The sequence below is a fragment of the Panthera leo genome, chromosome F2, assembly GCF_018350215.1.
Source record: "Panthera leo isolate Ple1 chromosome F2, P.leo_Ple1_pat1.1, whole genome shotgun sequence".
In the NCBI taxonomy this organism is placed as follows: domain Eukaryota; kingdom Metazoa; phylum Chordata; class Mammalia; order Carnivora; family Felidae; genus Panthera; species Panthera leo.
Window position 1 is genome coordinate 44,697,764 of NC_056695.1, and position 25,179 is coordinate 44,722,942.

The following is a 25,179-nucleotide window of genomic DNA, read 5'->3' on the forward strand; positions in this document are numbered from 1 at the left end:
ATCATTGAACATTCCACGGACCAAGAGCACACAGAAGAGCAGACCATATTCAGTACCGCCAGGTAACTCAAAACCACTGTAGCCACACATTTGCTGGACATTTTGTATTTCTGTAAAGAGAAATCAAGGGCTGCTGACTGCCTATATCATTACGGGTATGTGCACCCAGCTGCAGGCGGGAGCGGTAGTTTACTGTTGTCACTTTTATTGCTATGTCACGGGCAAGATCAATCTTACCAATTAAAGATGCATACAAAAGTTTTTCATGAAAGAATGGTAAGATCTCTGATCTCCCCTACCCTGGTTAATGGTTTCTTGGAATCTCAAATTCCATCCTTAGTGATTTACTCCTTTGGTTCAAAACTCTGGAATTTTGGAGGAAAAGACTCATGAACATAAAACATTATTAATCATTTTATACCTACATGTCTGATGCTTTCCTAAAACAGGTTTTGGAAGAAAGTGAGAAGGAATGGAACTGAACCAGAGCTGCGAGAGAAGATGTTATTTAGCAAAGAAGGGGCCAGGGAGGCTGTTGCTCCGAGCAAATGGTCTCTCATTTACAATTTTGTTCAAGGACATCAGATGAATGAGGGAGCAGGAATACACAGGGGTCAGTGTCCCCTTCTTGGTATCTCTCCTAAATCCTTTTAAAATCAATCTAGGATCTATTTCTAGGATACACTCCTAAAAATCTAAAGCAGAACCTAACTGGCTTTCTCTTAGTAATTAAGTGAAATTACATAAATGTGCTGCCCAAAATGAAACAATAAAACAGTGAAATATTTTTAAAATCACTATGTGTTATAAATATATGAAAAGAAAACATTTATAAAATACATACTCAATTATAATAACTTAACCCAACACTTCATCATTGACAAACAGGTTATGAAGGTTAATATAAATAATATAAAAGATAAAAATGACTGGTAATTTCTCTACCCATTCTTAATACAACATGGCCTCCACTAACTTTACCATCTGGGTCACTCACTCTCTACTGAATATGCTCCACTGTGTCTCCACCCTTCCTATATACTCCAGATAAGTTCTAGGCATTGAGAGCAGAGTGAAGTTGCTTATTTCCTTGTTCTAAAATGTGGTTATTAGTCCTAGCTGCACCTCAGAAGTACCTGTACAGTTTTACTGTTTTGATTTTTTGATTTATTTTTTAAATTGAGATGCCCAGGCCCTACTCTGGCCTGCAGAACCAGTATCTCTGAGGGGCTCCTACTATGATATACACTTCTGAGGTTAGCTACATGGACCCAGGAGCAGGGTTTATCTCGTAAATCAAGCCCACTGCTCCAGTGTGTGGAGATCTCTTAAGATCCTAATCGCGTCTTAGAATGTTATTTATATTTTGCTCCACTTCACGTCATTTGCAATTCCAACAGACTTTCACTGTACAGCTTCATCCAAGTTTCCGTAAAAAATGTTAAGCTCAGCCAGCGCTGAGGCCTAGGCCCTATAGCATACAATGAGAAATCTTCTCCTTGACAGTTTAAGACTGAACACTACGGCTGACTGAAATTTAGCAACCACTGCCATTGCCTCTGGTAAGCCTTCTTATTGTACAGGTGGGAAAGCTAAACACTGCATTTCCTAGAACTCCCTGCACCTTATCCTGGATAAGTGCACTTTTTCATGATTGGAAAAGAAGGCAGGCGGAAGCCATGAGCCTCTGACAAGCACAGTACTGAAGAGGTAAGGGTTTCTTAGAGCAGCATGCCAGCGTCCAGTCAACAGCCTCACAGGTTGCAGTAGCCCTGGTAGCATTCTAATCCCTGAAGGGCAACAGGGCTTGAGCTCAGTCTGTATCACTGAACTCCAGAGGCCAATGGCAACCTCTGGATTCACTGCCTTCCTGACTGCAGCAGCCATATATTCCATCCAGGGCCACTCCTGAGGTAGAGGCATTCCTGGAGGCCTAGTCTACACAGCCCTCTTTTCCAACGTTTCCACAGATTTTGTTAATAGTCACATCTCTGACTTAAATCTCTTTATGTTTAAAATGCCCAGAGCAGTTTCTGTTTCCTCCAATAAACGCTGACTGATACAAGCCCATGTAGCTGTAACCATTCAACCCTCATAACAGAACCATCAGCCAGTTCATACTACATAGTGGCTACCAGGATAGCATCAGAAACCTTGTCAAATACTTTTCCAAAATCCTAAAACACAATATCCAAACCCACAATTTCCTCTGACCTATATAAGCTTAGCCATGCTGTCGAAAAAAGGAAATTCCATTATCTTGGTATGATTCGTTCCCAGCGAACTATGCAAAGTTGTACTAATCTCAGTCTCCTTTCCTAAAGCATTTATAGATATTCTACACTCCTGCCCGAAAGGGATGCCAAGCTCACCAGCCCCTGAGTAGTGATGTTGATCTGGGGGCCAAACCAAGATCTGTATATTGGTTCCACTGCTTACTTGCTGTAAGACCTTGGACAAGTCACTTCACATTCCCAAGTCTCAGTTTCCTCAGGGGCAAATGGTAGTAATGATGCTACTCTACAGGGTCCTTGTGAGGGGTCAGTAAGATCATATATGCAGAGTCCTGAGCACAACAATGGCCTATGCCAGACCCTCCACTAATGACAGCTATAATTTGAGAAATCCACCCTTTTTTCTCTTTTCTGAAAATAAAATTTACAGTAAAATTTAAATTTACTCTTTCGTGTCTCGTGACGCTTTCATGCATTTTTCATTTTTCTCAAAGAGACATCAAATTTCACGAACAGTGGAACATAGTTCTCTCACTTGAAAGTTATCTCAACACACATTATCGATCATACCTCTACTTGCAGATCCTCAGATCAACTGCGTGATCCCTTCCCATCTCCTCATCTTGCCATTCAAATTGTTCATATTTATGTCTGTGCTACCCTGTTCATTTTGGGGGTCATTATTCCCCATAGCACCCCTTCTGGCTATCTTACTGAATAACTAGAAATGGAGCGAGGTCTTAGAGGAAGGAGGGGAGGGTGGGAGCAAGAGTTTGCCCTGGGAAGGAAAAGGACTGGCTCACTGCTCACTGGCTCAACATGTGCAGTCCCGGGAAGCCCAGGCCTCCCTCACCGTGCAGGAAGCAGGGGTCCAGTTTCCCAAGCTGCTGGAAGGCCAAACTGACAGAGGAACAGATGGAGATTATTTCTTATTGGTGACCTACTCTGCTAGGTGCTTGATATATGTACCTAAGTTAATCTGCACTCACACACAAACACATATCCACAAAGGACCAGAAAAACAAATATACATCACTGAAGCTCAGAAAAGATGAACACAGTTAAACGTGGTCTGACTTTAAGTCCCATGGTCTTCTCAGTACACCACATCATTTGGTCAGAAAAGATTTGATGAATTTCTACTATTGTGCTGGATACTGCCTTAAGCACTGGGAATACAGTGGAGTAAAGAGATAATCACACAGAAACAAGCAATTACAATACGGTGTGACAGATGCTATTCCGAGGAACAGCATGAAGTGAGCTGGCAGCCTATGGGAGGGGCACCATCCCCCAGCTGGGTCAGTGAGGGAAGCAGCCCCTTGACTGAGCCTGAGAGGATGAATATGGAGTAGCCAAGGAATCAGCAGTCCAAACAGAGGGGCTGTGCAGTGCAAAAGCCCAAAGGTATGAAAGAGCATTCTAAAAGCTGAGGAGCTGGAAGAAGGCTGGACAGGGAATAATGAGCCACGAAATAGAAAGGTGAGCAGACACCAGAGTGTCTACTGCCCTTTAATCCATGTTGGGCTTTAAGTGAGAGCAATGGGGAGTTGCTGGAGAGCCATAAGCAGAAGAGAGGGATGCTGGATCGGTGAGGAGGGGGGGTGCTAAGGATGGAGGCAGGGGATCAATTAGGAAGCCTTTCATGTGAGACACTATGAGGATCTACACTAGGGAAATGCCAGCAGAGATGGTGGGAAGAGGGCAGAGAGATTCAGGAGGCAGAACTCGAGATGATGTGAATTCAGAGAGGGGTGAGAAAGAGAGAGAAGTTAAGGACGACTCTAAATTTTCTATCTTATTCCAAAGTCTATGCTTAAAACATCTGTATAGTCCTTCTATATTCTCAAATGATAACGTTTAATTTTTCTTTTCTATGAAGCAGAAAGCAAGGTCACCTATTGAAACCGAGAGGAGAGGTGGCAGGAAGAGACTTAGTGAAGGTCTAAAATAGCCACTTTGCAGGAGAAAGAGCTGAGGCAGAGAAACACGGGCTCCAGGAAAGTTCTGAAGGCCCTGAACTGGTGATCCATCTACATAGATCTGAGATTGCTTCCATCAGCACTCAGCAGCCATGGTGAAGATGCCCAGAATATGGACAAAGACACTGATCCACAGTCACATTTTGTCAGGAGGGGCAGAAGAGAAAGAGAATAGGGCAAAAAAGTTAAGGATATGAATAAGCAAGTAGCTAAAGCTATAAAACATAATCTCTAAACTGACTGGAAAATGTGGCTCTTCCTCAGATACCTACAGAGACAGTTTCCTCTCTGGGCAACTAAAGCTACCAATCCAGCCCCAGCTCTGTGAGACCAGAAAGTTCCACCACAGAAACTGAGCTGTATAGATCTAAGCTGAACATGGTAAAAGGCCCCAGTCTTTCTCTTTCCTGAAACAATCACTCTCCCACAATCACTCCCAAGGATATAATCTCTAGTATCTCATAAATTTGATGACAACGGATTCTTGACCTGGTCCTAATCTACTATTTCAGGATGGAAAGTGCCAAATGTTTATTCCCTTAATGACAACCAACCTGCTTTGCACCTACTGTCAAACATTCATAAGTCCAACTGGATAAAGTACAATATATGAAGAAGGAGAGACCCAGGGATAAATACTGGCTGGTGCCAGATTGTGAAAGACCTTGGTTACCAAGCTGAAGCCTGGACATCCTGTGGGTTATGAGGAGGCCCCAGGGAGATGTGAGTGGGAGTGATGGGAGAGGGAGGGTGAGAGGAATGCCATCATCACTGAAAACGGGTTTGGAGAGTTCTTCTGGGAACATGCCCTTATGCCTATTTTATTATTTTTTTAAAGTTTATGTATTTATTTTGAGACAGACAGAGAGTCAGCAGGGGGAGGGGCAGAGAGAGGGAGAGGGGGAATCCCAAGCAGGCTCTGCACCGTCAACGCAGAGTCCGACGTGGGGCTTGAACCCATGAACCATGAGATCATGACCTGAGCTGAAAGTCTAACACTTAACCAACTGAGCCACCCAGGTGCCCCATGCCCATTTAAAAACAGATCAAATTTTAAATATTTTTTGTCACTATTCTCTACTTACTTTCAAGAGATCTTTTAATAATTTTGCTTCCTATAGTCATACCACCACATCTTTCAGAAGTAAGGAAAACAAATCCATAAATTCTAGCTTCATGAATAAAGGTATAAAAGAATATGCAAACATAACTTAAGCTGACAAGAATATGGCAACTCATTTGAAACTCCAACAGGAAAGATTATGGAAATCAGGATCTTCAGCACACAATATAACATTCTAGACATCTTAGAAAATTAAAAATAATATATTGCTATGATGTGTTCGGGGAACAAAAATGCTGAAGACACATTAGCAAATGGGGCTTTGACATGACATAACCTGAGAGCTCAAACCAACTAATCTAAGACATTTTAAAGAAGATTTAGATCATTAAAAAAAAAAAAAAACAACAACCCAAAACTAATTATGTGGTTTCAGGAAAAGTAAGTTCTGCCTCAATAACTTCTTTATATTCTTTATTGCTATACTACAGGATGACAAACCCTGCGGGTTACACCAACATCACTTGATTAGACTTTTGGGAACACGTAAGTCCCACATTCTAGAATGATGTCTAAATTGCAGAAACTTAAATTACATGGAAAGTTGGCTCATGGGATTTAAGATTTGCTAAAGCACATAAACAACTGCAAGTATATAAGCTGCTATCTGCTCAACTTAAAAATGAGCTTTCAGTAAAACGTCTATGGCCTAACAAAATCATACTTAGGACATAAAATTATATACTGAGTGGTTTCTGTGGCTGTCAAAGCTAAAACTTGCTACAAAAAGTATGTGGAAATCTGCACTGATAATTTAATGCATGCCGTCTGATAAATCATCATCACAGAGCCCTTCCTTGAAATATAATCCAACATGAATTAGATGCTATAAAAACTCATTTTTAATAACCACTGCTCAAATACTCATGTTCAACTCTGTGACTGCACAGAAAAAGTTGTTTATGCAGTTTTGTAGGGAGCTCAGTAGCTCTCCAGAAGATGCAGCGAAGCGCTCAATGATCACCTAACTGGTCTGCTAAGGATTATACAGTTTTACTAAAAGAAATTTTACCAGCTGTGGAAAAGCCATACTACATGCTGAGGGGTAATATGTTGTAAACTGTCTTATCATAGGGTCTTTTTAATCTGCAAGGCACTTAACTTGTACCCTACCACTTTGGAGGCTACAAGACCATCCGACACAGTTGGGTAAGCATGGTATGGATGCAGAAGGCCTCCTGCAGTCAGAAGCCTAGCCACGAATACAATTTGTAGGCTGCTTTCCAGGGCAAAGGCTCAGGAGACTCACCAGTTGTGGGAGATTTAAAAAAAATTCATATCCCTTTCCCAACTCCCACCCAGGATTAACTATGTGGCAATCTGCTTGCATTTTGTGCTTCATGACCCTCCCTCTCAAAGAATACAACCATAATGTGCTATATGTACCAGGAAATGTGAAGAAAGCAAGAGCAGTGAACAAATGGCTTGAAGCCATGAGGTAATAAGACTCACCAAGCAGCCTCACGGGGGGAGTAGCAAAAAGAAAGGGGTATGCAAAAAGAAAACAGACATGTCACAGAGAAAACTGCTGCCTATTTCCACGTTACAATAGTAGCAAATCACTTGCATATTTATAACTTTCTAGGCTCCATAATGCAAGAAATCATGTATTACTGCTTTTGTGCCATTCAGAAGCAGTGCTGTGCAGTGGAAAACAGCCTAGTGCTTAGATTTTGACATTGACCACACATGACCAGGGTAGGAGGGGGAAGAGGAGGGTCAGTAGGTATCAAGAGGTAATTAATCTGCTTTTGCCTATAACTGTGAAATCACAATGTCCTACCCTGTTAACTGCAATCTTAAAAGGTACAAAAAGAAATGCTAGTCTGCAAAAGTATCTCTGTCTTCATCACTCTGTAAGCAATGGAGATCAGAGAGAATGTCTTAATCGTCATTTTAGCCCCTGCAGCATGCCTGGCACTGTGCCTCACACATGACAAGCAGCAGTAAATATGCACTGAACTGAATTTTCGGCATGAGTAAGCCCGTCTCTTGATCCTTCTTTCCAATGTTTCTTCTTTTCCCAACCAAGACCTTGTTTCTTCTCTTACCTTGCATCCTCTGTCATCTGTGGCTTAACTGATAATTCAGACAACATGAAATAATATTATGTTGTATTTATTGGAACAGAATTTTATGTTCACTTTTTTACTGAGAAGGTAAATGTTAGGAACGTTATCCTTTTTTTTTTTTTTTTTTTAATGTTTATTTATTTCTGAGAGAGAGAGACAGAAACAGAGCATGAGCAGGGAAGGGGCAGAGACAAACGGAGGCACAGAAGTCAAAACAGGCTCCAGGCTCTGAGCTGTCAGCACAAAGCCTGATGCGGGCTTGAACTCACGAGCCACGAGATCATGACCTGAGCTGAAGTCAGAGGCTCAACCGACCGAGCCACTGAGGTGCCCCAGGAACACTATATTTTTATCTCTAAAATACTTTACAAATTAAATTAAGCTATGGGTTAGTATCTTTTAACAGAAAAAGTTCCATAACCCTAAGTTAAAGATGTGCTGATTTCTGCCATATTAAATTTTTTAAAATTTACTTATGCCATACTCTCCTTACCGCTAAATTATGCCCGGAAACAAAATTTTCCACAACTGGCTATAAAAAGACAAAATGTATCCTAGTTTCAATAGGAAGTCTACTTCTATAGAAGATAGAAAATTAATATTCATTGGGAAAAAGCCACATACTTTTCATAGTCCCATCTTCTTCTTCTTCGTCTTCACTGTTTATAACCATGGTCCCCAGGTCAGATTCTAACATGGTGCTGTTATGTTCAATCATGGTCTGGGCCCCTTCACTCATCGTGCTCGTGGCCTTCATCGTGCCCACACTTTCTGAACTAGTCTTCACCATGGTGTGGGAGTCCAGCTCATCTTCATCCTGCAAGCAAAATACTGCAGTGAAGGAAGACTTTTCTAAAACGGCCAGATTTCTTTAATTCTTCACAATATGACAAGCATATGATATTTTTTAATTGAAGTATAGTTGATACACAATGTTACATTAGTTTCAAGTGCACAATATAGCGATCTAACATCTCTATCTATTATGCTATGCTCACCACAAGTGTAGCTGCTGTCTGTCACCACACAGCACTATCACCCTACCGTTGGCTATATTCTCTATGCCACACCTTTCATCTCCATGACTTATTTACTCCATAACTGAAAACCTGTAGCTCCCACTCCCTTTCACCCATTTTGCCCATCTCCCTCTTAATGTTATTACTATATTTCAAAATAATTTAATATAACGTTAATTTAATGTAATATTAATATATCTGATATATTTAATAATATTAATTTATCATACATTATAGTAATATAATTAATTTGATATATTTAATATGATATCAATATCACTTTAAATAATGAAAATACTAATACAGCTAATTTTAATATACAGACATACATACAAATGTTATCATAAGAGCCCAAGTTATCCAAAATAATCTACAGTTTTAGGTTATTAAATCTCAAGCAACAGAATTTCTATTTGATGAAATAGAAGGCTGCTAGCTATTTTTTTTTTAATTTTTTAAAAATGTTTATTTATTTTTGACAGAGAGACAGAGCACGAGCGGGGGAGGGGCAGAGAGAGAGGGAGACACAGAATCCGAAACAGGCTCCAGGCTCGGAGCTGTCAGCACAGAGCCCGACGCGGGGCTGAACTCACAGACCGCGAGATCATGACCTGAGCCGAAGTTAGATGCTCAACCGACTGACTCACCCAGGCGCCCCTAGCTATTTTTAAAATAAGGATTAAGATAGGTAAATTACCAACACATGCAAAACAAAGAATACAGTGACCAAAAAAATATGAGACAGCACATTAAAGACAGAACATGTTGGCACTATTCTAACAGTCATGTTTACAAAACTTCATACAAAGGCCATTAGCTTTTTTCTTGTTAAAATTGTGATAAATATACATAAAATTTAACATGTTAATAACTTTCAGTGCATATTTCTGAGGCATTAAGTACATTCACAGTATTATGCAATCATCACTAATAGCCATTTGCAGAACTTTTTCATTATCCCAAACAGAAACCCTGTGCCCATTAAAAAATAACTCCTCATTCTCCCCTTTTCCCAATCTCCAGTAACCTCTCTTCTCCTCTCTGTTACTATGAATTTGTCTATTCTAGGTACCTCATATAACAGAATCAAACAATATATGGCCTTTTGTGTCTGGCTTATTTCACTTGGCATGTTTTCAAGGTTCATCCATGTGGTAGCATGTGTCAGAATTTCATTCCTTTTCAAGACTGAATGATATTCCATTTATATATATATACACACCACATTTGTTTATCCTTTCATTTGTTGATGAACATTAGGCTATTTACACCTTTTGGTTATTATAAATAATGCTGCAATGAACACTGGTGTACAAGTATCTATTTGAGTCCCTGCTCTCAATTATTTTGGGTATAAACCTAGAAGTGCAATTCTACATCATATGGTAATTCTTTTTTTAATTTTTGAGAAACCACCAAATTGTTTCTCCCAGTTGCTACACCATTTTACGTTCTCACCAACAGTGCACAAAGTTCCATTTTCTCCACATTCTCACCAAGACTTGTTATTTTCTAGTTTTTTTGATAACAGCCATCCTAGTGGATATGTGGTATCTCACTGTAGTTTGATTTGCATTTCCCTAATGATGCTGAGCATCTTTTCATGTGCTTACTGACCATTCATATATCTTCTCTAGAGAAATGTCTATTTAAGTCCTTTGCCCATTTTTGATATAGGTTGTTTTTTGTTGTTGAGTTGCAGGAGATCATTGTATATTCTAGATATTAACCCCTTAGCAGATAACATGATTTCCAAGTATTTCTCCCCATTTTGTAGGTTGCCTTTTCACTTTCTCGATGGTTCCTTTGATGCACACATTTTTAATTTTGATAAAGTCAAAGTTATCTGTTTTCTTTTGCTGCCTGTGTTTTCATTGTTCTATCATAGCCATTAGTTTTTAAATGCAAATTCACAGAAAGATCAAATCAGTAATATAAATATGAACCAAAAACTGCTCTTTAGAATGTTCGTCAAAAGATAAACTGAAATTGGGCCATAAAAATAAACTAACAAATTCTGTTTGAGAAACCAGACAAAATGCTACTTGGAAAAACTTGATACATACTGTGAAATTCATTTACATACATTCCACTTTAGGTAGAAACAAGCAAAACCTAATTCTGACAGAGGTCAACTGCGAATACAGAGAATAGGAACATCTGTATAGTTCTCAGCTGTTTGATGGCCCTTCCTCTTCCTGAACCTGCATGATAAATTCAGCATATCTCTCAAAGTCTTTTGTGCTTCTTTCACAAGGTTCTCATTTATTTATTTATTTATTTATTTATTTATTTATTTATTTATTTATTAATTATTTAATATGAAATTTATTGTCAAATCGGTTTCCATACAACACCCAGTGCTCATCCCAACAGGTGCCCTCCTCAGTGCCCATCACCCACTTTCCCCTCCCTACCACCCCCCATCAACCCTCAGTTTATTCTCAGCTTCTTTTAGATGACTTCGTCATTCTTATGCTTCGACTATCTAACATGTTGAAGATTCCCAAATCCCGAAATCTTCCTGAACTTATTACTTAAGTGCTTAATGACGTTTAAAACTCGACAATCCCAAATCAGATATCATCTCATCTACCTCTTTAGTCTCTCCTGTCTGCCTCCATCCCCAACAACGACCACTACAAAGCACAATAATCTGCATTAGCTACCCAAGAGTAAAAAATCAACAGGTCTTCTTAGGTTCATTCTGTCTTTGATTCTCTATATCAACAGAGTTCTGTATATCAACTGTTACTGAGTAAATTCCTGATTGCCTCATACTTGGGTGAATGCAAGAAAAGCTCCCTGACTAAACAGTCTCTCCCACCCTGACCTTCTAGAATCAGACAGATTCCTGGCTTGAATCACTTAAGAGACATAAGACCTCTAGGTAAACAATTTAAACTCTCTAAACTTTAGTTTCTTTCATTGGAGTTATGATGATTAAATGAGAAAAAACATGCAAAATGCCTACATATTACTAGAACAAAGTAGTTTCACACTTTCTTCAAAGCCCATATACCATACGAATCTTTCTTAAAAACAATTGTACCATAATATCCTACTGAAATCTCTAATGGCCATAGTTCTTGCCTGCCTTAAAAGCTAAACACTTCTGCCTCATTTTAATGTCTTCTATGTTATCCTATTTTATCTGGCCAATCCTATTTTCCCATTGTCCAAATATCCTCCATTTTACTCAGGCTAACCTTAACTGAGTCTCCAGCTGCTATAAACCCATGTCACACTATGCTCATTAAGACCTGTTCTTTCTTTGTTCACGTCTTCTTCTCCACTCAGAATGCTCTTTCCTCTCTGTCCATTCTAACTAAATCCTATAGTCCCAGATCAAGTATCTACTACCTTCATGGCTAATTTAGTCCTTATTAATTATCCTCTTTTCTAAACTTCTATAGAATTTATAAGCTGCATCACACACTTTTGCATTTAAATTTATGATCTCATATTGTGAATAACTGCTTTGTAAAATCCTTTAGAAATATAAGTATCTTACAGATAAGAATACCTTACAGTACCTCCGAATCTACTCCAGTGTTTCATTTGGTATTCCATATACAGTAAGCATTCATTACATATTTACTTTACACAGAACTATAAAATCATGAGCCTTTAACAATTCAACCCCTCATTTTATTTATGAAAAAAATGAGATTCATAGAAAGCAAGAGACATCCCTAAGGACACATATCTATTTAAAAGCAAAGTGGGAGTAAGAAACTAGTTCTTATATTTCTTAGTCTATTACTCCACTAAATGCATGTATCTTACTTACATTTAAATTTTGATCCACTTGAATGCTTAAGTTAGAGGTACAGGCTTACAAATTTAACAGCTTATGTCACCAGCGCCTATTCCCAAAGAGTCCACACAAATTATTTGGTCCATTCTCGTGAAACCCACCATCTTCTCTTATTTGTACTATTAAAAACAGTACAATTATACTGTATGATTTAAAAATTATAAACTATACATGTAAACTATATATATAAACTGTTAAAAATTATAAGCTGTTAAAAACCATTAAAAAATGGCCTCTGCATAGTTTTCTCTGTTCCCACTCTTGCCCACTTTAGTCTCTCAAAGGCAGATTGATCCTTTCAAAAGATAAATCAATCATTTCATGTTACTCTCCTGCTCAAAACCCTGCTCTTGGCCTCCTATCACACTTAGAATAAAATCCAGAATCTTTATCAGCCAAATGTGATCTGGTTCAGTAATATCTGCCAATCCTATCTCCTATCACATTCCTTCTCACTCACCAAGTTCCATCCTTGGCTGTTTCTTGAGCATTCTAAGCATGTTCCTCCTCGAGCCTTTAAATTGGCTGATCTTTCAACCTGGAATGCTCTTCCACAAGACAGCTTTATTCTTTACTTAACTCAAGTCTCTACTTAGATGTCACCACCTTAGTGAGGCTTTTTCTGACCACCAAGCTGAAAGCAACGTCTCCATCAATCTTTTATCCTTCTGTATTCTTCATAGCCTCTACTTGGCTTCTCTACCACTAGAATGTAGGTTTGATGAAGGCAGAGGCTTCTTTTTCATCGATGAATCTCCAATGCTTAGAACACCTATCACACAATAGGTACTTAATAAGAACTTATTTAATAAATGGATCAATTTATATTTTCACTTGTTAATTCACTCAGCAAGGATTTATTGTAAATTTGTAATATGTCAAGGAGTAGACCAGGCATTGGAGATACAAAGATAAATAAGAAAAATTCTGCTCCATTTTGGTTTTTTAAGGAGTCTGATGTCTAAGAGAAACTGACGTGTGAGGGATAAATTACCAGGCGATTTGTTAAGTACCATGAGAAAAGTGACCTCTACCTCTGCCTCTAACAAATTAAAGCCTCGCAGAGGAGGCTGCCCTTAAATTAGGTCAAAAGGATACATACTATGTACGTAACAAATATACACAAATTTGGGTGACTGCTTTATATTACAGCTTCTTTTTATAGCAAAGCCACACTCAGACATCCCTTCTCAGCTCAGACACCCCAAGACTGAATTAAGTGCCATATTCTGTACTGTCAGAGCACCTTATGCTTATGCCACTCATATGCTTATTATGCAATACTGTAATTATCTATATACTTGACTTGTCCAAATCTCCCATTAGATTCTAAAACCTGTAAGTACAGTAACCAAATCTTGTTAACAGTTCTATTCCCGGCATCCAGCACAAAGCCTGTTCTTACTATATAATCTATTAAACTAATGTTAAAGCCCTTATTTTGAGGTAGTGCCAAAGCACAGAACTGAGGACAATGTTATACAAGGTTCTACAGGAGAATTTTATTTAACATACTATTTTAAAGTACAGAATGGCTGGGGCGCCTGGGTGGCTCAGTCAGTTGAGCATCCAACTTTGGCTCAGGTCATGATCTTGCAGTTCGTGAGTTCGAGCCCCGTGTCAGGCTCTGTGCTGTCAGCTCCGAGCCTGGAGCCTGCTTCGGATTCTGTCTCCCTCTCTCTGCCCCTTCCCTGCTCATGCTCTGTCTCTCTCTGTCTCTTAAAAATGAATAAATGTTAAAAAAATATTTTTTAATAAAATATAGAATGGCAACTGAAGAAACTGAGAGGGAAAATAATGCTATTAACTAGAATTATTAGTTGATCATTTTTTAATAGTCATAAAAATAGTTACCAATGAGTAGAAGAACTTACGCTAAAAACTTTTTGTAGGCTATTCCCATTTAATCCTCTTATTCATCCTGTGAGATATTATTAACCCCACTTTGCAAACAATGAACCTGAAATTCAAGTGAGTTTAATAATTTGTCTAAGGTCATACAACAAATAAGTAGAGGAATAAGGATTCTAACTAGGTCATTCTGATTCTGAAGCCCAAGATCTGACTTTCAATTTTATAAAGCTTTACAATTATTTACAGCATTTCTCAGGTCTAGCTGAATTTAATAGTGGTTAGCAGGAGCATGTCTCATTTTTGCTAAAAGATAAAGAAACTGACATACACATAAATAAACTGATTTGTACTTGGTCCGAAAGCTAATAAAAAAACCTGGAATTACTCTTTCTAGTAGACCCGACTGAGGAAGAAAGGAAACAACTGATTTTCTATCAGTTCTTTTAAACAATCAACTGCTAGTTTAGTACCTTATTTTATCATGTTTCAACCAGTTTAATTCCCAAAACACTGCATCTATTTTTATATGTGTGAGTCATTTGTCTCTCATCCTTGTAAGGTTCAGTGCTGTGACAATTAACATAACATTTGGGTGACGGGCAACAATACTCTTAGTCTTCCTATATCCATATTACATTTGAATCTACAATAATGAGGGCTGCACTTCTGGATTCACACAACTGGCCCAGACAATCTATACAATTATAAAAACAATAAATCAATTTTGGAAGCGATTGCTCTCATAGCATATTATCTTCACTGACATAGTCACTTTGCTAAAGGATGCTAATCTAATTTACAAATTGACAGTAAATAAAATAGCAATGCAAAAAAAAAAAAAAGAATGAGGACCCAATTCGCTAATGGGAGGGTGGCACCCAAACAGTAATTAATAAAGTACAGATGGAATGAGAACCAGTTTCTATGAAATTTGAAGACTCGAACACTAATAACGTGGTGATGGTGGTAAAAACTTTTCAGCAATACTTTTTACTTTTAAAAAATCATTAACTCTGAAATTATTCCTGGTATTTTAGATTATTATTAAAATTCCATTTGGTGCTTTTAACATTTTTACAATAAAACAGTTAAAATGTTTTTCCAAAGTCACACTTCATTTATATATATTTTGTTATTCCTCACAAAAGAAAAGCAGAAGAAAAACATGTTGATACTTTATAGAAAAAGGTCTGTGGAACAGATGCTTCTCCACTGTAGAAAGCAGCCAATTCCAGTAAGGAATACAATAGCATTTCAATCAGTGGTCATCATGTGCCAGGAATGCAAAACAGAGTACTGATGATAATCCAGGTTATGAATCATAAAATCCACATGGAATACAAATATTTGAAAACATTATTAGGAAATCCTACTCCATTGTTAAGATAGATTTATGCTGTAACAGTCTGAGAAATAATCAGATTTTGCGTTAGGTATCCCGACATATGCAAGATCTACTACTTTAAAGGATTTTCTAAATATTCAGCTACTCTTTGATATTAAAGATGTTCACATAAACACATTAGAAAGCATTTGCCATTTGTAACATTGATGAGATAGACTATTCCTTAAATACGTGTTTTTCTAATTGGAAATACTCTATTTTATTTCCCTTCTTGAAATATTAAATACATCTTTACTGCTAGTACAATTACATAACAGCACATTATCAGCATACAGCAGTGATCTTAATGGTTTTGATTCAACTAGAGAATTCCACTGAGGATACATTCTGCTACAGCATACAAAATTTACTTTTATTTTTTTTCCAAAACTATTTTTTAGGAAAAAAGTGAACGTGTAAAATATATAAATGAGCCAATTATATAAACAGTTGCAATATTATAGTGGTCTGGATATCTTTCAAACCTCTTAGAGGTGCTAATCAGGGATGACACTAAAACAGCAAATAATAAATGTAACAAACATACTATAAATGCATAACTGAACTCTTGAGACACTAAAGGAAATCCCCAAGGGCCCCAAACAGAGCTGGGAAACAGTGAGAATAACCTAAATCTGACCTCAGGGGCTGCCTTAGGGGCATAAGATGATGGGGGTGGGGTGGTAATAGGGTATCCATTTTAGTGGATAAAGGAAACAAGCGACAAGTCTTTGGGTTCTCCCCACAGTAGAACTGAAACCCCTGCATAAAGGTGGGGATCTTGAAAGTCTACATCCTCAGTGAAAGGGTGAACAAGAAAAAATGTACTCAAAGGCAGAGAAGACATGCAAACTTGTTTGTCTCACTTCGGCTTTATGCAAAGATGGGAAGTGGGTGGTGGTGGGGCTTCCTTTTAGAAGGTATAGTTATGGGTTTTGGCTTTCTAACGTTACCCACAAGGTGTGGGGAACTTCATGCTGAGAAATTAGCCTAATGCAGTCCCACTATGGAAGTACCTGGAGTGCCTGATGGAAACAAACAAAAATATCCACCCTGGACAGGGTGTCAAACTCAATCATCAACCCAGAAATAATCATTCTCAGAAATAAAACCCAGCTAGAGTTGAGCTCACAATCCAAAAGATAAGTAATGAATGAACAAGCTATCGAGAATGGGTAGAAACAACAAACACCAGAAGTAAGACTCCCTTCTCCCTTAAAATTAAATTAGTCAACTTAGAAAGCTGCATCTTTCTAAGACAAAAAGTTCTAGGATAAACATTAGTAAAGAGTATACAGTGGCATTTTAGATTGGAAAAAACAAGCACAAAAGTAGAAATAATTCTGTCTAGAAGGGAAGGCATTAAGTCATTCTGACTGCATTAACAAATGACCTACAGTTTACAGAGTGCTCTCAACACTGAGAAATGGAATAGGTTGGTCGGCAGAGGACTGACCGGAACCTTGAAGACTCAAGATTGAATGGAGGACAAGACTGGAGAAAGAGAACCTGGAGTCAGAAGGTTATTACTGAAATCCAGATTTGAGGTAATCACAGCCTGTACTAAAAGGTTTACAGAAACAGGAATCACAAGTCGAATCTGAAAGAAATCCTGAAAGAATCAATAGATTCAATAGATTATGTAAACTTTCTGGTCAAATTATCAAAATAACTCCAATACTCTGAACCTAAAGAGATGAAACTGACTCGAGAAAAGTGTGAAAGGTTCTAATTTGAAAAGATGGAGAAGATAAAACAAATAATGCCAATTATTTATAACCAAAAAATGACTTAATGGAATTTGCCACTTTCTCACATGATGAAGGCATTGAAATCTAATAATCAATTTGTGGTAAAAGGGTCAAATAAGAAATCAACAAGGCATGTAAGGTGCAACTTCAAGGGAATGGACATAAAACTGGGGAAAACTATGGCAGGAATCTTTCACTTTTCTCCCTGTGCATAACAAAATCCGAGGTTGTTGGTTACACTGCTAACCTGTGTCAATGATAAATTTGACTTATTACTTGAATTAGTAAAAGCAAAAATGAAAGGGTACTACTGCACATTTGCTTTTATGTCTCACATCCAAAAAGAGGGCTTTGTACCACTTAACTAAAAACACCTCTCTGCTACAGCAAGATGAACGTACTGAAGTGACACGGGAACATTATCTTCAAATTCCACTTCCAACTACAGTAAAGAAGAGCACTTACCCCATTGCCCCTTTACCCACAAACCTTGTTTCTTTGTTACCAGTGAGATGGCTCACAGCAGAAGCAGCTGGTTAACTCTGGTCGCATTAGCTCCACATTCAACCCAACTGAGCTAAGAACTACTGAAAAAACATCAAAAATACTCTCTTTCAAACAGCTTCCCTTAAGCACCGCTTCAATGTCTGACAGGCCGAAAAAGGTAATAAATTGGTATTTACCAACAAAAGCTATTAAGATCTACAGTATCTGAGAATCTGTCCAACGAATGAACTTTCTTCTCATTGGTATAAGTAGGTGGTCCTTCTGTTTCACTGCAAGGCCAGCATACGAGCTTATTCAGCTGCTGTCTTTGACATACCTGTCTTTAACAAACAGAAACTTCTGCCTTCATGGATCCTAACTTTTTGCATGTTCACAGGCATGTTTTAGAGTTACATCAAAGCATTCAAGATCTCCAAAAGTCATAAAAGACTTGTTCATCAGTACAAGCCTAAATGGTGAGAAGGCGTGTGGGCAGGACTTCAGAGGCTCCATGATGCAAGACTGCACAAGTTCTTGGCATTATATTAAAAGTTTCCAAACAAAAGATTATCTTACATCCCCTGTGCATAATACTGATATACAATACAGTAAATTAAAAAGTAAAAGCAACCTTAACCATGGTTTTTCTTTTTTCTCTTAGAGCCAAAATGATGTCAAAAGACTAACAAAATATAAAAATTAAAAAATCAACTATTTTAAAATAAAAATAACACCTTTAAAAATTGTTGTTACAAGCAGTTTATAAAAAATCCACAAGAGGGCACCAAAGACAAAACACTAGAACAAATTCCATTAATTGGAGATTTACAGATAATACAGATTCATAAAACAGGTTATTATGTTTACTAACATACTATCAATACCTTTCAGAAAGAGGCTAGTGGCTCCCTGTCTTAAGCTGATATATTTTAAAATATAAGTATAGCCAAGTTATATTTTTAAATAAGCAATATTTGTTTCTTAAAGGACAGGTTGCCTACACTCAGTAATCTTCCCAGTGACTTCCATACAATAGCAGGAGCTCAATGAATAGTTGCTGATTCCACAAAATTGACAGAAACATACAACAGGAAATATCAAACATTCATATTACTTTATCATTGCATTCTAAATTGTTTTATATTAAAAGATTTACGATTGTAGGGATGCCTGAGTGGCTCAGTCAGTTAAGCATCCGACTTTAGCTCAGGTCATGATCTCATGGCTTATGAGTTTGAGCCCTGCATCAGGCTCTGTGCTGACAGCTCAAAAATAAATAAATGTTAAAAAATTTTAATAAAAAAAGATTTACAATTGTATATCTTATGTTTGTAGAACCAGGGCTAATTTGTCTTTGAAAAGAATTTTTTCTTTCCTGCATCCTTTCTTTTCTGTCCCCTTTCTATTCCATTATGATAGTGTTTAATAGCAAATAAAAATTTTAATACACACTTAACAGAAGAAACATCACTTATGTAAAGTTAGAAATGTAATATAAAATGATTTTGAGAAATCACTCTCCAAAGCATACAATTCAGAAGAAGACTACTAGCAATATTCATTTTAATGTGATTTATGTAATACAAATGAAATTCTGGAGCAGAGGAGTTATCAGGGAAGCAAAAAACAAGCAATCTTCCTCTACACCCCCAACCAAATATTTATGACATTTGGCTTAAGAATTGCTGAAGGAAAATACTTCAGTACCAGTATGCACCTTAAATGCAAATACATTCTGTCCTGATGATAATTGTGCGGCACTGTGCTAAATAATAAGGGGTAAAAGTCAGGTAGAATCTACTATAAAGGTTGTATTATAAAGATAAGTAAATATATATAGCTGATGAATCAAAAATTACATATTTATGTAATAAATTCTGTGTGCCATGCAGTGTACTAAAATATAGTCTTTGTCCTTGAGAAACGTACAGTTAAAAAAAATTTTTAATGTTTATTTATTTTTGGCGGAGAGAGAGACAGAGCATGAGTAGGGGAGGGGCAGAGAGAGAGGGAGACACAGAATCCAAAGCAGGCTCCAGGCTCCAGCACAGAGCCTGACGCGGGGCTCGAACTCACAGACCAAGAGATCGTGACCTGAGCCAAAGTCGGACGCTCAACCGGCTGAGCCACCCAGGTGCCCCAGAGAAACATACAGTTTAGTGGACAGAGGTAGAAAGTAGACAAAGTGAGATAAATATTCTCATTGAGGTAAACACAGGGTACATTTAGGAACCATATAGAAGCACTTGTTCAGCTGAAGCTTAAAAGAGCATCATGAAAGGTTCCCCTTTTCCAGAGGAATCATGGCCAAGATGACTCCTGAAAGATAAGGAGTTAGGCAAATGAGGGTGAAGAAATGAGTCTAAGGAAAAGCAGCAACTTATAATTTGCTTTAAACGCTTTTTGAGCAATCCTATTTTTGCTAATGGTTTTGCTACCAACTGGAAAAAGCCTGCTGATTCCTAATTACTTGCTCTCTCCCTGAGGCTTCAAACCTGCATATCCAACTGCCTGCTACACAAAATGACTTGGATGAGCCAGGGACACCTCAAATTAAAGCAAGTGCTAAAGCCATCTCATCTTACCCAGAAAGTCGCCTTGGAGAGAGTGCTGCTGGGAGAATATTTCGCCACAGTCTAAGGGGGTAGAGAGAAAATGTGGGCGAGCGAAGAAACAAAGGCTCTGACTACTCTATCATGAGGTTTGTTAGTGAATCAGTTATTGTTGATTTCTTCCCTGATTTTTTTTTTTAATGGTGAAAACAACTACATTTGTAGTTTGAGGAGAAAGGCCCTAGAAAGAAGAGATACTATGACTGACAGAAAAGAAAAGGCAAGTAGAGAAGATACCCTTAAAGGAGGTAGGGGCGCCTGGGTGGCTCAGTCAGTTGTGTCCAACTTCGGTTCAGGTCATGATCTCAGTGTTCGTGAGCTCGGGCCCCATATTGGGCTCTGTGCTGACAGCTCAGAGCCTGGAGCCCACTTCGGATTCATGTGTCCTTCTTTCTCTGCCCCTCTCCTGCTTGCGTGCACGTACATGAGTGTGTGTTCTCTCTTGCTCTCTCTCAAAAAAATAAACATAAAAAAAATTTACAAAGGGAGGTAGAAGGAAAATCAAAGGGCAATAAAATAACAATGACAGTTCTTTGTGCAGAGCTCTATCACAGTACTTTCATATTGTATTGTGATGAGTCATCAGTTCACTTGGCGTCTCACCCACCACACTACAATCTTCTTGTAGGCAAAAACCACATTTTAGTTTTATTCTATATGAATTTTTATGAGTGAAAAAAGATATATCATCTGAAACAGGGAGACAGAGAAAACTAGTGAGGATGCAGAAACATTAGAGTTAAAAGAAAACTGAGGTCTAGTTAGTTGCGGTAAGACAAAAAATATATACAAAAGTTATAAAGATTTATTTCTAAGTAAAAGGATTATTTATGCAGAAAATTTCAAAGAATCTACAAAAAACTCCTAGAACTGATAACCAAGTACAACAAGGTCATAGGATATAAGCACAATATAAAAAATCATTTGCTTCCTATATATATATACCAGCAATAAAAAGGTGGAATTTGGAATCAAAATAATTTTTTTTAAATCTCAAATGCCAACTCAAATTCCTTAGTTTTCTCAATGAAGCAACTCAGAATTTAGGCCAACTGATTGTAAGTCTGTAGTGTCATACTTTTGTTAAGGTGATTTGTATCTTGCTGTGTTCAGATGGAACAATGGCAGACCTTCGGTACTCAGTGGAGTTGAGTGTAGTTGGTTTCCTTCTTTCTTCCTTTTTAAAATTTTTTACTCTATTTATTTATTTTAAAAAGTTTTTTGAACGTTTTTTCATTTTTGAGAGACAGAGAGAGTGCAAGCGGGATGGGGCAGGGAGAGAGGGAGACACAGAATCCAAAGCAGGCTCCACAGAGCCCGATGTGGGACTTGAACTCACAAGCCGTGAGATCATGACCTGAGCCAAGGTCGGAGACTTAACCAACTGAGCCACCCAGGCACCCTTCAATTTATTTAAACAAAACAAAAAATTTTTAAGAAAGGTTCATCCACTTCTCTCACTCCCTCACCCCCTGCCTCCTGTAGCAACTAATCTGTTCTCTGTATCTATGAATGGGGTTTTTTATTTTTCTGTTCTTGTTTTTATTTATTAGATTCCACTTGTAAGAGAGATCATATGGTATTTGTCTTTCTCTGACATTTCACTTAGCATAAGTTCTATCCATGCTATCACATATGGCAAGATTCCTCTTTTTTTTAGAATATTCCATTATATACATAATACAATTCACCCACTGATGGACCATTCACCCACTGATGGACACTTAGGTTGGTTACATATCTTGGCTATTATAAATAATGCTGCAATGAACATGGGGAATGCACATATCTTTTCGAATTGTTTTTGTTTTCTTTGGGTAAATATCAAAGAAGTACAATTTTTGGATCATATGGTAGTTCTATTTTTAATTCTTTGAGGAACCCCCATGCTGCTTTCCAGAGTGGTTGCACCAATTTAATTTCCCACTAACAGTGCACCAGTGTTCCCTTGTCTCTACATCTGTGCCAGCACTTGCTATTTCTTGTCTTCTTGATAATAGGCATTCTAACAGGTGTGAGGTGATACATCATTGTGGTTTTGATTTGCATTCCCCTAATGATTAATGATGTTGAGCATCTTTCATGTACTTGGTGGCCATCTGTATGTCTTCTTTGAAATAAAGTCTATTCAGATCTTCTGCCCATTTTTAATCGGATTATTTGTGAGGCTTTTCGCTATTAAGTAGTAGGAGTTCTGTATATATTTTGGTGATTAGCCTCTTATCAGTTATATGATTTTAAATTATTTTCTAACATTCAATAGGTTGTCTTTTCATTTTGTTGATGGTTTCCTTTGCTGTGCAGAAGCTTTTTAGCTTGACATAGTCCCATTCATTTATCTTTTCTTCTGTTGCCTCTGCTTTTTGGTATCAGATCCAAAGGTCATTGCCAAAACCAGTATCAAAGAGTTGTCTATATTTTTTTCTAGGAGTTTTATGGTTTCAGGTCTTTTAATCTGTTTCAAGTTGGTTTTTGTGTATGGTGTAAGATATGGATACTGTTTCATTCTTTTGTGTGTAGCAGTCCAGTTTTCCCAACACTATTTATTGAAGAAACTGTCCTTTCCCCATTGTATGTTGTTAGCAGCTCATTTGTTGTAAATTAATTGACCATATAAGGGTGGGCTTAATTCTGGGATCTCTATTCTGTTCCATTGATGTATGTGTCTGTTTTTAATGACAATATGATATGCTTTTGATTACTATAGCTTTGTAATATAGTTTGAAATCAGAGATTGTGGTGCCTCTGGCTTTGTTCTTTCTCAAGATTGCTTTGGCTATTCAGGGTCTGTTGTGGTTACATACAAATTTTTGGCTGATTTGTTTTCTTTCTGTGAAAACGCCACTGGAATTTTGATAAGGGTTGCACTGAATCTGCAGATTGCTTTGGGTCCTATGGACATTTTATAATATAAAGTCTTCTAATCCATAAACATGGAATATCTTTCCATTTATTTGTGTCTTCTTTAATTTCTTTCATTAATGTCTTGTGGTTTTCAATATACAGGTCTTTCATCTCCTTTGTAAATTCATTCATAGATATTTTACTCTTTCTTATGCAATTATAAATTGGATTGTTTCCTTAATTTCTCTCTTTGATAGTTCATTATTAGTGTAAAGAAATGCAACAGATTTTTATATACTGATATTGTATACTGCAACTTTCCAGAATTCAGTTTATTAGTTCTAAAGAGGTTTCAGATGGAATCTTTAGGGTTTTCTTTATATAGTATCATGTCATCTACAAATAGTGACAGTTTTACTTCTTCCTCTCTGATCTGGACACCTTTTATTTCTATTTCTTGCCTAAGTGCTCTGGCTAGGATACTCTGTTGAATAAAAGTGGTGAGAATAGACATCCTTGTCTTATTTCTGATCTTAGAAAGCTGAAAGCTTTTCACAGTTAAATATGACATTAGTTGTGGGCTTGTCATATATGGCTTTTATTATGTTGAGGTACACTCCCTCTATACCTGCCTTGTTGAGAGTTTTTGTCATAAATGGATGTTGAATTTTGTCAAATTCTATTTCTGCAGCGATTGAGATGATCATATAATTTTTACCCTCCACTTGATTAATGTGTTGAACCACATTGACTGATTTGTGGATGTTGAACCACAAATGTATGAAACTAGAAGTTAATGACAAAAAGAAAACTTGAAAATTTATAAGTATGTGGAGATTAAACAACATACTACTGAACAACCAATGGGTCAAAGAAGAAATCAAGGGAGAAATAAAAAAACACCTTGAGATAAACAAAAATGGAAACGTAACATACCAAAATTTATGGGATGCAGCAAAAGCAATTCTGAGAGGGAAGTTCGTAGCATTAAATACCTACCTCAAGAAAGAAGAGAAGGCTCAAATAAACAACCTAACTTTATACCTCAAGAAACTAGAAAAATAACAAATGAAGCCCAAAGTTAGCAGAAGGAAATAGTAAAGATTAGAGCAGAAATATATGAAATAGAGACTAAAAAGATAATATAAAAGATCAATGAGATTAAGAGCTGGTTCTCTGAAAAGATAAACAAAATTGAAAAGCCTTTAGCTAGACCCCCCAGAAAAAGTGAGAGGACTCAAATAAGATTAGAAATGAAAAAGGAGATGTTACAATTGATGACACAGACATAGATTATAAGAAACTACTATGAACAATTATACACCAACAAATTGAAAAACCTAGAAAAAATGGATAAATCCTTAGAAACATACACGATGAAAGAAAAAAAGAAAATCTAAATAGATCAATTACTACCAAAGAGGCTGATTCAATAATAATCAAAAACCAACAAACAAAATGTCGGGACCAGAGGCTTCACTGGTAAATTCTACAAAACATTCAAAGAAGAACTGAAAACAATTCTTCTCAAACTCTTCCAAAAAAATATTACCTTGATACCAAAAACAAATAAACAAAAGAAATTATAGGGCAGTATCCCTGATGAACAAAGATGCAAAAATCCTCAACAAATCATTAGCACACCAAATTTAGCAATTCATGACAAGGATCATATGCTACAAGCAAGCAGGATTTATTCCAGGGATAAAAAAACCCAAACTTTATTTATTTACTTTTTTTTTTGAGAGAGAGAGAGAGAGAGAGAGAGAGAGAGAGAGAGAGAGAGAGAAAGAAACTGAGGCTCCCCCCAAGCAGGGCTCAAGCTCACCCTAGGTGGGGCTCATGCTCATCCAGTGTGGGACTTGAACTCACGAACCATGAGATAATGACCTGAGCCAAAGTCAGGTGTTTTATTTATTTATTTATTTATTTATTTATTTATTTATTTATTTATATTTACTTATTTATTTAAATATTATGAAATTTATTCTCAAATTG

General features: G+C 37.3%; 1 protein-coding gene across 1 annotated transcript in view; it reads right to left on the reverse strand.

Annotated features, from left to right (window-relative positions):
- STK3 (serine/threonine kinase 3) overlaps positions 1-25,179 on the reverse strand; it is a 282,817-nt gene that overhangs the window by 77,384 nt on the left and 180,254 nt on the right. The window contains exon 9 of the mRNA XM_042923147.1: positions 8,036-8,228. Within this exon, the coding sequence (XP_042779081.1) occupies positions 8,036-8,228 (193 nt within the window). The remainder of the gene's footprint in view (positions 1-8,035; positions 8,229-25,179) is intronic.